The following is a 16264-nucleotide window of genomic DNA, read 5'->3' on the forward strand; positions in this document are numbered from 1 at the left end:
AAAGAAAGAATGTTATTGCAAAACTTTGATGTACATTAAACAAATGTGGTTATATTTACAGATCTGGTTCAGCAGTGGTCACAAGCAAGCTGGTGTTCAACTCCTCATCTCCAGTGCCCAGTGAATCTCTGGTCCTCAGTGCTATCAATACTCTCCGTCATTCCAGAGAGTCACAGCTCAATGAATCGGTGAAGGTGCTGAATGTCACCTATGAGAGTAAGTGTCATAATTTTCCCTCCAAAAGATTTGAAATGTGATTAAGTTATACAATGATGTATAATGGGCTTTTGACAAATCCTCAAACTACCATTTCCTTCCAAACAGAAATCTCAGAAACTTCCTATGCTGTGGTCTTTACTTTCAACGTGATTAACATCAGCATGCCAGAGGACCCTGTGTCTAGAGGCAAAACCACCCAGCAAGTGCAAGATACCATCAATAATGCGGTAAACCTAAAAAATGAACAGTATAATATGTCTTAGGTTCAATGCCAGTCTTCTCCAGAAGCTTATTAATTGTTTGATTTTCCCCGTTCAGCTGAACACTCTTCTGAATGAACCTGGCAGTCCAACTTTACAACCCAAGACCGCCAACTTCACGTAAGATGCAAATGGACATTGCAAACTTCACTTTGTCTCCATATATTTTAGCTTATTAAATTAATCCAAATCATTTAGTAGTAGTAGAAGTAGTGTCAGCTGTGCAATTTCCATGAATTATGTTTCAATTTGGATGGAAGTCCTTTAACAACACATTTTGTTTGTTCTGCAGGATCACTTCAAACCAGATTGTTGGACAGATGGAATACAGCTTCCAGGATGGAGATGTCATACAACCAGTCAGCTTCCTCAATGAGCTACGTCAACCAACCACTACTACAGTGTTTCCAGAAACAACATTTGGTTTCTCTGTGACTCCTTCAAACCTCATGTAAGTGTTGTATTGCTTTTTTGAGAACAATAAAATAATTAAAGAAAGAATGTTATTGCAAAACGTTGATGTATATTAAACAAATGTGGTTATATTTACAGATCTGGTTCAGCAATGGTCACAAGCAAGCTGGTGTTCAACTCCTCATCTCCAGTGCCCAGTGAATCTCTGGTCCTCAGTGCTATCAATACTCTCCGTCAATCCAGAGAGTCACAGCTCAATGAATCGTTGAAGGTGCTGAATGTCACCTATGAGAGTAAGTGTAATAATTTTCCCTTCAAAAGATTTGAAATGTGATTAAGTTATACAATGATGTATAATGGGCTTTTGACAAATCCTCAAACTACCATTTCCTTCCAAACAGAAATCTCAGAAACTTCCTATGCTGTGGTCTTTACTTTCAACGTGATTAACATCAGCATGCCAGAGGACCCTGTGTCTAGAGGCAAAACCACCCAGCAAGTGCAAGATACCATCAATAATGCGGTAAACCTAAAAAAATAAATAAACAGTATAATAAGTCTTAGGTTCAATGCCAGTCTTCTCCAGAAGCTTATTAATGGTTTGATTTTCCCCCTTCAGCTGAACACTCTTCTGAATGAACCTGGCAGTCCATCTTTACAACCCAAGACCGCCAACTTCACGTAAGATGCAAATGGACATTTCAATCTTCACTTTGTCTCCATATATTTTAGCTTATTAAATTAATCCAAATCATTTAGTAGTAGTAGAAGTAGTGTCGGCTGTGCAATTTCCATGAATTATGTTTCAATATGGATGGAAGTCCTTTAACAACACATTTTGTTTGTTCTGCAGGATCACTTCAAACCAGATTGATGGCAAGATGGAATACAGCTTCCAGGATGGAGATGTCATACAACCAGTCAGCTTCCTCAATGAGCTACGTCAACCAACCACTACAACAGTTTTTCCAGAAACAACAGCCAGTGTTTCTGTTACTACTCCCAACCTCATGTAAAATTTGGTTTTCTATTTTGAGAGAAATCATAAATGTACAAGTCATAATTTCAATAGAAAAAATGGATGTACATTAAACAAAAGTGGTTATATTTACAGATGTGGTTCAGCAATGGTCACAAGCAAGCTGGTGTTCAACTCCTCATCTCCAGTGCCCAGTGAATCTCTGGTCCTCAGTGCTATCAATACTCTCCTTCATTCCAGAGAGTCACAGCTCAATGAATCGGTGAAGGTGCTGAATGTCACCTATGAGAGTAAGTGTCATAATTTTTCCTTCAAAAGATTTGAAATGTGATTAAGTTATACAATGATGTATAATGGGCTTTTGACAAATCCTCAAACTACCATTTCCTTCCAAACAGAAATCTCAGAAACTTCCTATGCTGTGGTCTTTACTTTCAACGTGATTAACATCAGCATGCCAGAGGACCCTGTGTCTAGAGGCAAAATCACCCAGCAAGTGCAAGATACCATCAATAATGCGGTAAACTTAAAAAAATAAATAAACAGTATAATATGTCTTAGGTTCAATGCCAGTCTTCTCCAGAAGCTTATTAATGGTTTGATTTACCGCCTTCAGCTGAACACTCTTCTGAATGAACCTGGCAGTCCATCTTTACAACCCAAGACCGCCAACTTCACGTAAGATGCAAATGGACATTTCAATCTTCACTTTGTCTCCATATATTTTAGCTTATTAAATTAATCCAAATCATTTAGTAGTAGTAGAAGTAGTGTCAGCTGTACAATTTCCATGAATTATGTTTCAATATGGATGGAAGTCCTTTAACAACACATTTTGTTTGTTCTGCAGGATCACTTCAAACCAGATTAATGGCAAGATGGAATACAGCTTCCAGGATGGAGATGTCATACAACCAGTCAGTTTCCTCAATGAGCTACGTCAACCAACCACTACAACAGTTTTTCCAGAAACAACAGCCAGTGTTTTTGTTACTACTCCCAACCTCATGTAAAATTTGGTTTTCTATTTTGAGAGAAATCATAAATGTACAAGTCATAATTTCAATAGAAAAAATGGATGTACATTAAACAAAAGTGTTTACATTTACAGATCTGGTTCAGCAGTGGTCACAAGCAAGCTGGTGTTCAACTCCTCATCTCCAGTGCCCAGTGAATCTCTGGTCCTCAGTGCTATCAATACTCTCCGTCATTCCAGAGAGTCACAGCTCAATGAATCGGTGAAGGTACTGAATGTCACCTATGAGAGTAAGTGTCATAATTTTCCCTCCAAAAGATTTGAAATGTGATTAAGTTATACAATGATGTATAATGGGCTTTTGACAAATCCTCAAACTACCATTTCCTTCCAAACAGAAATCTCAGAAACTTCCTATGCTGTGGTCTTTACTTTCAACGTGATTAACATCAGCATGCCAGAGGACCCTGTGTCTAGAGGCAAAACCACCCAGCAAGTGCAAGATACCATCAATAATGCGGTAAAATTAAAAAATAAACAGTATAATACGTCTTAGGTTCAATGCCAGTCTTCTCCAGAAGCTTATTAATTGTTTGATTTTCCCCGTTCAGCTGAACACTCTTCTGAATGAACCTGGCAGTCCAACTTTACAACCCAAGACCGCCAACTTCACGTAAGATGCAAATGGACATTGCAAACTTCACTTTGTCTCCATATATTTTAGCTTATTAAATTAATCCAAATCATTTAGTAGTAGTAGAAGTAGTGTCAGCTGTGCAATTTCCATGAATTATGTTTCAATTTGGATGGAAGTCCTTTAACAACACATTTTGTTTGTTCTGCAGGATCACTTCAAACCAGATTGTTGGACAGATGGAATACAGCTTCCAGGATGGAGATGTCATACAACCAGTCAGCTTCCTCAATGAGCTACGTCAACCAACCACTACTACAGTGTTTCCAGAAACAACATTTGGTTTCTCTGTGATTCCTTCAAACCTCATGTAAGTGTTGTATTGCTTTTTTGAGAACAATAAAATAATTAAAGAAAGAATGTTATTGCAAAAATTTGATGTACATTAAACAAATGTGGTTATATTTACAGATCTGGTTCAGCAGTGGTCACAAGCAAGCTGGTGTTCAACTCCTCATCTCCAGTGCCCAGTGAATCTCTGGTCCTCAGTGCTATCAATACTCTCCGTCATTCCAGAGAGTCACAGCTCAATGAATCGGTGAAGGTGCTGAATGTCACCTATGAGAGTAAGTGTCATAATTTTCCCTTCAAAAGATTTGAAATGTGATTAAGTTATACAATGATGTATAATGGGCTTTTGACAAATCTTCAAAATACCATTTCCTTCCAAACAGAAATCTCAGAAACTTCCTATGCTGTGGTCTTTACTTTCAACGTGATTAACATCAGCATGCCAGAGGACCCTGTGTCTAGAGGCAAAACCACCCAGCAAGTGCAAGATACCATCAATAATGCGGTAAACTTAAAAAATAAACAGTATAATACGTCTTAGGTTCAATGCCAGTCTTCTCCAGAAGCTTATTAATTGTTTGATTTTCCCCGTTCAGCTGAACACTCTTCTGAATGAACCTGGCAGTCCAACTTTACAACCCAAGACCGCCAACTTCACGTAAGATGCAAATGGACATTGCAAACTTCACTTTGTCTCCATATATTTTAGCTTATTAAATTAATCCAAATCATTTAGTAGTAGTAGAAGTAGTGTCAGCTGTGCAATTTCCATGAATTATGTTTCAATTTGGATGGAAGTCCTTTAACAACACATTTTGTTTGTTCTGCAGGATCACTTCAAACCAGATTGTTGGACAGATGGAATACAGCTTCCAGGATGGAGATGTCATACAACCAGTCAGCTTCCTCAATGAGCTACGTCAACCAACCACTACAACAGTGTTTCCAGAAACAACATTTGGTTTCTCTGTGACTCCTTCAAACCTCATGTAAGTGTTGTATTGCTTTTTTGAGAACAATAAAATAATTAAAGAAAGAATGTTATTGCAAAAATTTGATGTACATTAAACAAATGTGGTTATATTTACAGATCTGGTTCAGCAGTGGTCACAAGCAAGCTGGTGTTCAACTCCTCATCTCCAGTGCCCAGTGAATCTCTGGTCCTCAGTGCTATCAATACTCTCCGTCATTCCAGAGAGTCACAGCTCAATGAATCGGTGAAGGTGCTGAATGTCACCTATGAGAGTAAGTGTCAGAATTTTCCCTTCAAAAGATTTGAAATGTGATTAAGTTATACAATGATGTATAATGGGCTTTTGACAAATCCTCAAACTACCATTTCCTTCCAAACAGAAATCTCAGAAACTTCCTATGCTGTGGTCTTTACTTTCAACGTGATTAACATCAGCATGCCAGAGGACCCTGTGTCTAGAGGCAAAACCACCCAGCAAGTGCAAGATACCATCAATAATGCGGTAAACTTAAAAAAATAAATAAACATTATAATATGTCTTAGGTTCAATGCCAGTCTTCTCCAGAAGATTATTAATGGTTTGATTTACCCCCTTCAGCTGAACACTCTTCTGAATGAACCTGGCAGTCCATCTTTACAACCCAAGACCGCCAACTTCACGTAAGATGCAAATGGACATTTCAATCTTCACTTTGTCTCCATATATTTTAGCTTATTAAATTAATCCAAATCATTTAGTAGTAGTAGAAGTAGTGTCAGCTGTGCAATTTCCATGAATTATGTTTCAATATGGATGGAAGTCCTTTAACAACACATTTTGTTTGTTCTGCAGGATCACTTCAAACCAGATTGATGGCAAGATGGAATACAGCTTCCAGGATGGAGATGTCATACAACCAGTCAGCTTCCTCAATGAGCTACGTCAACCATCCACTACAACAGTTTTTCCAGAAACAACAGCCAGTGTTTCTGTTACTACTCCCAACCTCATGTAAAATTTGGTTTTCTATTTTGAGCGAAATCATAAATGTACAAGTCATCATTTCAATAGAAAAAATTGATGTACATTAAACAAAAGTGGTTATATTTACAGATCTGGTTCAGCAGTGGTCACAAGCAAGCTGGTGTTCAACTCCTCATCTCCAGTGCCCAGTGAATCTCTGGTCCTCAGTGCTATCAATACTCTCCGTCATTCCAGAGAGTCACAGCTCAATGAATCGGTGAAGGTGCTGAATGTCACCTATGAGAGTAAGTGTCATAATTTTCCCTTCAAAAGATTTGAAATGTGATTAAGTTATACAATGATGTATAATGGGCTTTTGACAAATCTTCAAACTACCATTTTTCCTTCCAAACAGAAATCTCAGAAACTTCCTATGCTGTGGTCTTTACTTTCAACGTGATTAACATCAGCATGCCAGAGGACCCTGTGTCTAGAGGCAATACCACCCAGCAAGTGCAAGATACCATCAATAATGCGGTAAACTTAAAAAATAAACAGTATAATACGTCTTAGGTTCAATGCCAGTCTTCTCCAGAAGCTTATTAATGGTTTGATTTTCCCCCTTCAGCTGAACACTCTTCTGAATGAACCTGGCAGTCCATCTTTACAACCCAAGACCGCCAACTTCACGTAAGATGCAAATGGACATTGCAAACTTCACTTTGTCTCTATATATTTTAGCTTATTAAATTAATCCAAATCATTTAGTAGTAGTAGAAGTAGTGTCAGCTGTGCAATTTCCATGAATTGTGATTCAATATGGATGGAAGTCCTTTAACAACACATTTTGTTTGTTCTGCAGGATCACTTCAAACCAGATTGTTGGACAGATGGAATACAGCTTCCAGGATGGAGATGTCATACAACCAGTCAGCTTCCTCAATGAGCTACGTCAACCAACCACTACAACAGTTTTTCCAGAAACAACAGCCAGTGTTTCTGTTACTACTCCCAACCTCATGTAAAATTTGGTTTTCTATTTTGAGCGAAATCATAAATGTACAAGTCATAATTTCAATAGAAAAAATTGATGTACATTAAACAAAAGTGGTTATATTTACAGATCTGGTTCAGCAGTGGTCACAAGCAAGCTGGTGTTCAACTCCTCATCTCCAGTGCCCAGTGAATCTCTGGTCCTCACTGCTATCAATACTCTCCGTCATTCCAGAGAGTCACAGCTCAATGAATCGGTGAAGGTACTGAATGTCACCTATGAGAGTAAGTGTCATAATTTTCCCTCCAAAAGATTTGAAATGTGATTAAGTTATACAATGATGTATAATGGGCTTTTGACAAATCCTCAAACTACCATTTCCTTCCAAACAGAAATCTCAGAAACTTCCTATGCTGTGGTCTTTACTTTCAATGTGATTAACATCAGCATGCCAGAGGACCCTGTGTCTAGAGGCAAAACCACCCAGCAAGTGCAAGATACCATCAATAATGCGGTAAACTTAAAAAATGAACAGTATAATATGTCTTAGGTTCAATGCCAGTCTTCTCCAGAAGCTTATTAATGGTTTGATTTTCCCCGTTCAGCTGAACACTCTTCTGAATGAACCTGGCAGTCCAACTTTACAACCCAAGACCGCCAACTTCACGTAAGATGCAAATGGACATTGCAAACTTCACTTTGTCTCCATATATTTTAGCTTATTAAATTAATCCAAATCATTTAGTAGTAGTAGAAGTAGTGTCAGCTGTGCAATTTCCATGAATTATGTTTCAATTTGGATGGAAGTCCTATAACAACACATTTTGTTTGTTCTGCAGGATCACTTCAAACCAGATTGTTGGACAGATGGAATACAGCTTCCAGGATGGAGATGTCATACAACCAGTCAGCTTCCTCAATGAGCTACGTCAACCAACCACTACAACAGTGTTTCCAGAAACAACATTTGGTTTCTCTGTGACTCCTTCAAACCTCATGTAAGTGTTGTATTGCTTTTTTGAGAACAATAAAATAATTAAAGAAAGAATGTTATTGCAAAAATTTGATGTACATTAAACAAATGTGGTTATATTTACAGATCTGGTTCAGCAATGGTCACAAGCAAGCTGGTGTTCAACTCCTCATCTCCAGTGCCCAGTGAATCTCTGGTCCTCAGTGCTATCAATACTCTCCGTCATTCCAGAGAGTCACAGCTCAATGAATCGGTGAAGGTGCTGAATGTCACCTATGAGAGTAAGTGTCATAATTTTCCCTTCAAAAGATTTGAAATGTGATTAAGTTATACAATGATGTATATTGGGCTTTTGACAAATCCTCAAACTACCATTTCCTTCCAAACAGAAATCTCAGAAACTTCCTATGCTGTGGTCTTTACTTTCAACGTGATTAACATCAGCATGCCAGAGGACCCTGTGTCTAGAGGCAATACCACCCAGCAAGTGCAAGATACCATCAATAATGCGGTAAACTTTAAAAAACAAACAAACAGTATAATATGTCTTAGGTTCAATGCCAGTCTTCTCCAGAAGCTTATTGATTGTTTGATTTTCCCCGTTCAGCTGAACACTCTTCTGAATGAACCTGGCAGTCCATCTTTACAACCCAAGACCGCCAACTTCACGTAAGATGCAAATGGACATTTCAATCTTCACTTTGTCTCCATATATTTTAGCTTATTAAATTAATCCAAATCATTTAGTAGTAGTAGAAGTAGTGTCGGCTGTGCAATTTCCATGAATTATGTTTCAAAATGGATGGAAGTCCTTTAACAACACATTTTGTTTGTTCTGCAGGATCACTTCAAACCAGATTGATGGCAAGATGGAATACAGCTTCCAGGATGGAGATGTCATACAACCAGTCAGCTTCCTCAATGAGCTACGTCAACCAACCACTACAACAGTTTTTCCAGAAACAACAGCCAGTGTTTCTGTTACTACTCCCAACCTCATGTAAAATTTGGTTTTCTATTTTGAGCGAAATCATAAATGTACAAGTCATCATTTCAATAGAAAAAATTGATGTACATTAAACAAAAGTGGTTATATTTACAGATCTGGTTCAGCAGTGGTCACAAGCAAGCTGGTGTTCAACTCCTCATCTCCAGTGCCCAGTGAATCTCTGGTCCTCAGTGCTATCAATACTCTCCGTCATTCCAGAGAGTCACAGCTCAATGAATCGGTGAAGGTACTGAATGTCACCTATGAGAGTAAGTGTCATAATTTTCCCTCCAAAAGATTTGAAATGTGATTAAGTTATACAATGATGTATAATGGGCTTTTGACAAATCCTCAAACTACCATTTCCTTCCAAACAGAAATCTCAGAAACTTCCTATGCTGTGGTCTTTACTTTCAACGTGATTAACATCAGCATGCCAGAGGACCCTGTGTCTAGAGGCAAAACCACCCAGCAAGTGCAAGATACCATCAATAATGCGGTAAACTTAAAAAATGAACAGTATAATACGTCTTAGGTTCAATGCCAGTCTTCTCCAGAAGCTTATTAATTGTTTGATTTTCCCCGTTCAGCTGAACACTCTTCTGAATGAACCTGGCAGTCCATCTTTACAACCCAAGCCCGCCTACTTCACGTAAGATGCAAATGGACATTGCAAACTTCACTTTGTCTCCATATATTTTAGCTTATTAAATTAATCCAAATCATTTAGTAGTAGTAGAAGTAGTGTCAGCTGTGCAATTTCCATGAATTATGTTTCAATTTGGATGGAAGTCCTTTAACAACACATTTTGTTTGTTCTGCAGGATCACTTCAAACCAGATTGTTGGACAGATGGAATACAGCTTCCAGGATGGAGATGTCATACAACCAGTCAGCTTCCTCAATGAGCTACGTCAACCAACCACTACAACAGTTTTTCCAGAAACAACAGCCAGTGTTTCTGTTGCTACTCCCAACCTCATGTAAAATTTGGTTTTCTATTTTGAGAGAAATCATAAATGTACAAGTCATAATTTCAATTGAAAAAATGGATGTACATTAAACAAAAGTGGTTATATTTACAGATCTGGTTCAGCAGTGGTCACAAGCAAGCTGGTGTTCAACTCCGCATCTCCAGTGCCCAGTGAATCTCTGGTCCTCAGTGCTATCAATACTCTCCGTCATTCCAGAGAGTCACAGCTCAATGAATCGGTGAAGGTGCTGAATGTCACCTATGAGAGTAAGTGTCATAATTTTCCCTCCAAATGATTTGAAATGTGATTAAGTTATACAATGATGTATAATGGGCTTTTGACAAATCCTCAAACTACCATTTCCTTCCAAACAGAAATCTCAGAAACTTCCTATGCTGTGGTCTTTACTTTCAACGTGATTAACATCAGCATGCCAGAGGACCCTGTGTCTAGAGGCAAAACCACCCAGCAAGTGCAAGATACCATCAATAATGCGGTAAACTTAAAAAATGAACAGTATAATATGTCTTAGGTTCAATGCCAGTCTTCTCCAGAAGCTTATTAATTGTTTGATTTTCCCCGTTCAGCTGAACACTCTTCTGAATGAACCTGGCAGTCCAACTTTACAACCCAAGACCGCCAACTTCACGTAAGATGCAAATGGACATTGCAAACTTCACTTTGTCTCCATATATTTTAGCTTATTAAATTAATCCAAATCATTTAGTAGTAGTAGAAGTAGTGTCAGCTGTGCAATTTCCATGAATTATGTTTCAATTTGGATGGAAGTCCTTTAACAACACATTTTGTTTGTTCTGCAGGATCACTTCAAACCAGATTGTTGGACAGATGGAATACAGCTTCCAGGATGGAGATGTCATACAACCAGTCAGCTTCCTCAATGAGCTACGTCAACCAACCACTACAACAGTGTTTCCAGAAACAACATTTGGTTTCTCTGTGACTCCTTCAAACCTCATGTAAGTGTTGTATTGCTTTTTTGAGAACAATAAAATAATTAAAGAAAGAATGTTATTGCAAAAATTTGATGTACATTAAACAAATGTGGTTATATTTACAGATCTGGTTCAGCAATGGTCACAAGCAAGCTGGTGTTCAACTCCTCATCTCCAGTGCCCAGTGAATCTCTGGTCCTCAGTGCTATCAATACTCTCCGTCATTCCACAGAGTCACAGCTCAATGAATCGGTGAAGGTGCTGAATTTCACCTATGAGAGTAAGTGTCATAATTTTCCCTTCAAAAGATTTGAAATGTGATTAAGTTATACAATGATGTATAATGGGCTTTTGACAAATCCTCAAACTACCATTTCCTTCCAAACAGAAATCTCAGAAACTTCCTATGCTGTGGTCTTTACTTTCAACGTGATTAACATCAGCATGCCAGAGGACCCTGTGTTTAGAGGCAAAACCACCCAGCAAGTGCAAGATACCATCAATAATGCGGTAAACCTAAAAAAATAAATAAACAGTATAATATGTCTTAGGTTCAATGCCAGTCTTCTCCAGAAGCTTATTAATGGTTTGATTTTCCCCCTTCAGCTGAACACTCTTCTGAATGAACCTGGCAGTCCATCTTTACAACCCAAGACCGCCAACTTCACGTAAGATGCAAATGGACATTGCAAACTTCACTTTGTCTCCATTTATTTTAGCTTATTAAATTAATCCAAATCATTTAGTAGTAGTAGAAGTAGTGTCGGCTGTGCAATTTCCATGAATTGTGATTCAATATGGATGGAAGTCCTTTAACAACACATTTTGTTTGTTCTGCAGGATCACTTTAAACCAGATTGATGGCAAGATGGAATACAGCTTCCAGGATGGAGATGTCATACAACCAGTCAGCTTCCTCAATGAGCTACGTCAACCAACCACTACAACAGTTTTTCCAGAAACAACAGCCAGTGTTTCTGTTACTACTCCCAACCTCATGTAAGTGTTGTATTGCTTTTTTGAGAACAATAAAATAATTAAAGAAAGAATGTTATTGCAAAACTTTGATGTACATTAAACAAATGTGGTTATATTTACAGATCTGGTTCAGCAATGGTCACAAGCAAGCTGGTGTTCAACTCCTCATCTCCAGTGCCCAGTGAATCTCTGGTCCTCAGTGCTATCAATACTCTCCGTCAGTCCAGAGAGTCACAGCTCAATGAATCGGTGAAGGTGCTGAATATCACCTATGAGAGTAAGTGTCATAATTTTCCCTTCAAAAGATTTTAAATGTGATTATGTTATACAATGATGTATAATGGGCTTTAATTTCCTTCCAAATAGAAATCTCAGAAACTTCCTATGCTGTGGTCTTTACTTTCAACGTGATTAACATCAGCATGCCAGAGGACCCTGTGTCTAGAGGCAAAACCACCCAGCAAGTGCAAGATACCATCAATAATGCGGTAAACTTAAAAAACTGAACAGTATAATACTTCTTAGGTTCAATGCCAGTCTTCTCTAGAAGCTTATTAATTGTTTAATTTTCCCCCTTCAGCTGAACACTCTTCTGAATGAACCTGGAAGTCCAACTTTACAACCCAAATCATCAAACTTCAAGTATGATGAGTCTATTTTATAATATTTTTTTCTCACATTAAAACATTAAAATAAATAAATACATTTCCTAGAAAATTCTCAATGATTGATCTGTGCATATTCAGTTATGTCCTGATACTGTATGCAACAGATACTGTATGATGTTGTTGTTTTTCTATAGGAGTACATTAAATCAGATCGAGGGCATTATGGTATACAACTTCCAAGATACTGATTTAATAAAACCAGTCAGTTTCCTTCAGGCCCTTACTTCATTGACAGGTTTGTCAAAACTTTAAATCAAACAATGCTTTTATTTTATTTTTTAAATGTGTCGCTCCACTACCACCAAATATTGTAACTGCAAGCCTCCTCCACTTATCACTACTTCATTTTACAGTCTTCACAACAGCCAGCACTCTGACAACCAGTACAACTTCTCCACCAACATTGTAAGAGCCATGATTCCATTGTCATTTTGTAAAGGCCAGTTATTTTCTGAATCTGTCTTTACATTCCTGTTATTCTATCTTTGGTAGGTTGGGAAAAGTTTATATAAATATTAAATTGGTGTTTATCACATTGGGCCAAATACCAAGTGAAGCCAGCATTCTACAGTTGGCCAAATCTTTGATTAGCCCACGTTACAGCACTAAAGAATTCTCAACACGAACCCAGGACGCGAGCCTTTTGAATGTCACCTATACAAGTGAGTTTTTTTTTTTTGTCTCCTTTTTTGGCTACTTTTTGTTCTGAATATGAGATTTGTGATGTATACAGTATATACTGTGTTGACCTATAGTAGCTTGCCTTTAATGAACAGTTTTGCCACCAACATATAACCACACAAGTAATAATTGTTTGTTGTTTGTTTAAAGGAATTAATGATACATCCTATGCTCTCACATTTGGATTTGAAATCAGCAATATATCCATGTCTGAGAAAATTGAACTAAGGAATGAAACTTACACTTCAATCAAAAGCACTATAAATGGATTAGTGAGTTGGAGACACTTTTACTTAATGGTTTTCCAAAAATACTTGCTATGAAAATGAATTTGCCTTATTCTAATCACATTAACTTTAATATTAATAAACATTACTCTCTTTATTTATTACTCCACTCTCCAGCTTAACGAAATCCTAAAAGACCCCTCAGCTTCTCAGTTTGATCTCCATCATGTTGAATTCAAGTAAGTTCTGAATCTGAAGAAATGTCTTCCCTGATAGCACATCTACATCACAGAGACGTCTATTTGACATCTTTATTTCCATATGCAAAATGTATTTTTTAGAGTTCTTGCTTATCTACCATACTGTACGTCTATAGGATGTTTCCTATCAGATGTCAAACAGGTGTTTCAAAAATATATTTAGGATGTTTACGATTTAGAATGTATGTAAAACTGACATCTTAAAGACATCTATCAGATGTTTTTACACAGCAGATGCTTTCCAGATTAAGCGATCTTTAACAGACAGGTTGCAGATGTGCTTTCTGAGGTTAATGATGGTACAAAATGTACTTTTATCATTGAGTAGTTTTTGGTGTGAGTAAATGGCTAATGATGTAAGTTTTTTTGATTACCACTTTTTTTCCTCTTTGCATGTTTGAATCTCCACACAGGGATAATAGCACAGTGATTCTTGCCAGTGTTCAGTATGTTTTCTCAGAAAGTGACTTGAACACAAATAGCACCTTTGTCAAGGAAATATTCAAAGCGAATGAAGGTATTACCACATCCACACCTGCTATGTCACACTTTATATGTCTTGCAAAATAAATACCCCATACTATAATTTAAAGCATGATTCTTCTCCACTAATCATTATATTATTTGACAGTTTTAACGACAGCACCTTCTCCACCGAACTTGTAAGAGATCAATAATTAATTTTCTCTTTACATTTTTTATTATTATCATCTTTTGAAAATGAATGGTAATATGAAATAAATTCTCCAAATAAAAAAATGTATCATCTGTTGCAGGCTTGGGAAGGTGATCATATACATCAAGCTTGTGTTTAGAACGCGGGGTGCTATACCAAGTCAGACTGATGTTTTAAATCTAGCAAACAATCTGTTGAATCGAATGAAAATGAGAACTAAACGAGACCTTACAACAAAAGATTTGACTGAACTTGTGAGCTTTGTAAATGTCACCTATACAAGTGAGTTTTTCTCTCTTTGTCTTTTTCATGGTGCATATAAAATTTTAATGCAAAAGGTGTACATTATGTAGTAAGCTTTTATAGCTTCTTTTGCAATAAAATCAGTATCCCTGAATGGATAAGTGAAATTTCATTGTCCGCATATTTCCACTCCATAACTAATTATTGTTTTGTTTTTGCTTTCTTTCTAAAGAAATTGATGATTACTCCTTCTCCCTTAACTTTGGATTTGAAATCAGCAATGTGTCCATGCCTCAGAACCTTGAATTCAGGAATGAGACCTACCAAGTGATCCAGAACTATATGAATTCATTTGTGAGTTACAGACATTGAGAAACTGAGAAAAGAGAATTTTTTTATTTTATTTCAGTCACATTAACCATGATAATATAATAAACAAATTAATCAATAAAAATGTATTTCTGCATTTCAGGTATCCACAATCCTAAATAAAACAACAACTACTGACTTTAATTTCAATCAAATAGTTTTCAAGTAAGTTCTGGCTCAGTATATGCACTGTATGTATGTATGTAAATATATATATATATTAAATGAGTACATTTTGGGTGAGGGAAGGTAAGATCAGTTTATTTATTTTGCTTAATTTCTAATTGTACATTTACATTTCTGCACAGGGGTAATTCCACCGTGATTGAGGCCAATGTAGAGTATGTTTTCACAGACAGTGACATCGGTAGTTTCAGCTTGGTCACAACTTTGCTCGGACTTACTACAACAGCCGCTCCAACCACCTTTTACCCCACAATTCTGCACACTACCATCTCAAACAACAGTACTAATGCAGCTTGGGTTGTGGCTATCATTGTCCCCTGTGCTATTATCATCGGGCTTATACCTTGCTGGATTCTTCTTTGCGTAAGTATTATGATGACTGAATGTGAAATATGTGCATCGGAAGTAAAGTGATTAATGACGTTAATGATTAACATGCAAGCTTTACTATTTTGTCTTAAAATAGATTTAAATCTGTCTTTAAATCTGCTTTTATTTGGTTTATAATGTACAGCTGATTAAAAGCAGTTTAAAGTGTATAAAATTCCCTTCCATGATGCTAACTCTCACTTTGTCTGTGTACGTGTTTAGTGTTTGCTGTGTGGTTGCTGTGCAGCAATCAGAAGACGTTGGCACAGAAGACGGTCATACAATGTGCAGTACACCACTCGAAACAGTCTCTTCTAGAGATATTCAAGAACAAACTTTAAATGCTTAAAAGTGTATTAATTTTCCTGTATTGCTGGGCATACAGGACATCTCCAAATGTGATACAACTGTGATTTAGAAAAAAAAAAAACTATTTAAGGAATTATTTTATTTATTTGAAAATGATGTTATGTAAAGTAATGATAATCTTGTTTACTGAATGAAAGATTTATTTGGTAGCATGTATCTAATGTTATGGGACAAATGTAGAATTGGTTTATTTACACTTCATGTACTTTATCTTTATCTAAAATAATATATTTTACCCTGATGACCATTCCACAATTAATATTATGAGACTGTGTAGTTAAAAGCTGTAATTTAATAATAATAATAAAACAATACAATATCAAAACATTATTGTATCCATTTTTTTTTTTTTTTTTTAACATATACTATACAGAGCTTTATGCTTGAATATGTTTGAAAATTCAATTGGGCCCATCCCACCAGTCCCATTTCACTAGACTGGGTGTCAGCCATTTTGCAGTGCTGTATGACTTCAACAATTTAAAAGGCACACCTAAAAAAAACAACAGCATTGAAAACTATCAGCATTTCATTCTATTGTTCATATAGAAAGTTTCTGAAGATTTAATCATAATAATTTATTTCAATTTTAAATAATTCAATT

General features: G+C 36.7%; 1 protein-coding gene and 1 long non-coding RNA gene across 2 annotated transcripts; both read left to right on the forward strand.

Annotated features, from left to right (window-relative positions):
• The first annotated feature begins 12197 nt into the window (after nucleotides 1-12197).
• LOC127938519 (uncharacterized) lies at nucleotides 12198-14018 on the forward strand. Its single transcript, XM_052535574.1, has 7 exons — nucleotides 12198-12254; nucleotides 12415-12515; nucleotides 12634-12685; nucleotides 12773-12942; nucleotides 13112-13233; nucleotides 13366-13427; nucleotides 13862-14018. Exons 2-7 carry the CDS (start codon nucleotides 12443-12445, stop codon nucleotides 14016-14018), a joined length of 636 nt encoding a protein of 211 aa, XP_052391534.1. The 5' UTR covers nucleotides 12198-12254; nucleotides 12415-12442.
• Nucleotides 14019-14839: 821 nt separating this feature from the next.
• LOC128019096 (uncharacterized) lies at nucleotides 14840-15876 on the forward strand. The gene is made up of 3 exons (XR_008185069.1): nucleotides 14840-14901; nucleotides 15045-15285; nucleotides 15514-15876. It is a non-coding gene; the product is annotated as an uncharacterized LOC128019096 (long non-coding RNA).
• The last annotated feature ends 388 nt before the right edge of the window (nucleotides 15877-16264 follow it).

This window comes from Carassius gibelio, chromosome A1 (assembly GCF_023724105.1).
Source record: "Carassius gibelio isolate Cgi1373 ecotype wild population from Czech Republic chromosome A1, carGib1.2-hapl.c, whole genome shotgun sequence".
NCBI lineage: Eukaryota > Metazoa > Chordata > Actinopteri > Cypriniformes > Cyprinidae > Carassius > Carassius gibelio.